This window comes from Carlito syrichta, unplaced genomic scaffold (assembly GCF_000164805.1).
Source record: "Carlito syrichta isolate Samal-C Ts95f unplaced genomic scaffold, Tarsius_syrichta-2.0.1 Scaffold308101, whole genome shotgun sequence".
Taxonomy (NCBI): Eukaryota; Metazoa; Chordata; class Mammalia; order Primates; family Tarsiidae; genus Carlito; species Carlito syrichta.
The window spans coordinates 387295-387975 of NW_007252197.1; the positions used below are offsets into that span (position 1 = coordinate 387295).

Sequence of the window (681 nt, forward strand, 5' to 3'; positions counted from 1 at the left end):
CCCGGAGCCCTTCGTGGGCCGCGGACCACAGCAAGGCCCCTCCGGGCCCCTCGGCGCCCCAGCCGCCGCCGCCCCCCGGGGAGCTGGAGCCCGGAGACGCTGCGAGCAAGAGGAAGAGATGAGGGGCCGCAGGGGCTGCGCCGGACGCCCACCGCCCGCCCGCCCCGTCTCACCTTCTTTACCTCAGGAGCCAGGGAGCAGACAGCAATACTTTGTCCACACCTGGGAGTCGCCCAAGGCCCCGTCGGGCACCAGGCCGCTGAGAGGGGGGGATTGAGTGAGGTCAGGGTCTGCCAGTGCTCAGCCGTGGCCCTGTCCGTGGCCCAGCTTTGGCCCCTCCAGTGCATATACATATATATATATGCAGATATATATATATACATAGACAGACATATATATTTATTTATTTTTTTTACTGAGAGCTTATGACTTCCAGAAAGTGCTAAAGGTGGGGAGTTGGACCAGGGCCTGGGCAGGGGTTCTGTCTGACACTCAGGACCCAGGCCGGACCCACCCTGGGGTGGAAGGTCCTGCCGCAGCATTGGCAGCCGTGCTTTGTGGTGTTTCCCCCTGGGTTGACAGTGGCTCGAAGTGGACTCTTTCAGGCCTCTGAGGGCCCCGGGGCCGAGAGACAGGCCCGGAAGAAGAGGTGCAATTCAGGGTGCGTTTTTTTTTTCCTTT

General features: G+C 61.2%; 1 protein-coding gene across 1 annotated transcript in view; it reads left to right on the forward strand.

The window, feature by feature from the left end:
* Window positions 1–122, forward strand: part of CACNA1I (calcium voltage-gated channel subunit alpha1 I) — a 104983-nt gene extending 104861 nt beyond the window's left edge. The window contains exon 35 of the mRNA XM_021715980.1: window positions 63–122. Coding sequence (XP_021571655.1) covers window positions 63–122 — 60 coding nt within the window. The remainder of the gene's footprint in view (window positions 1–62) is intronic.
* The last annotated feature ends 559 nt before the right edge of the window (window positions 123–681 follow it).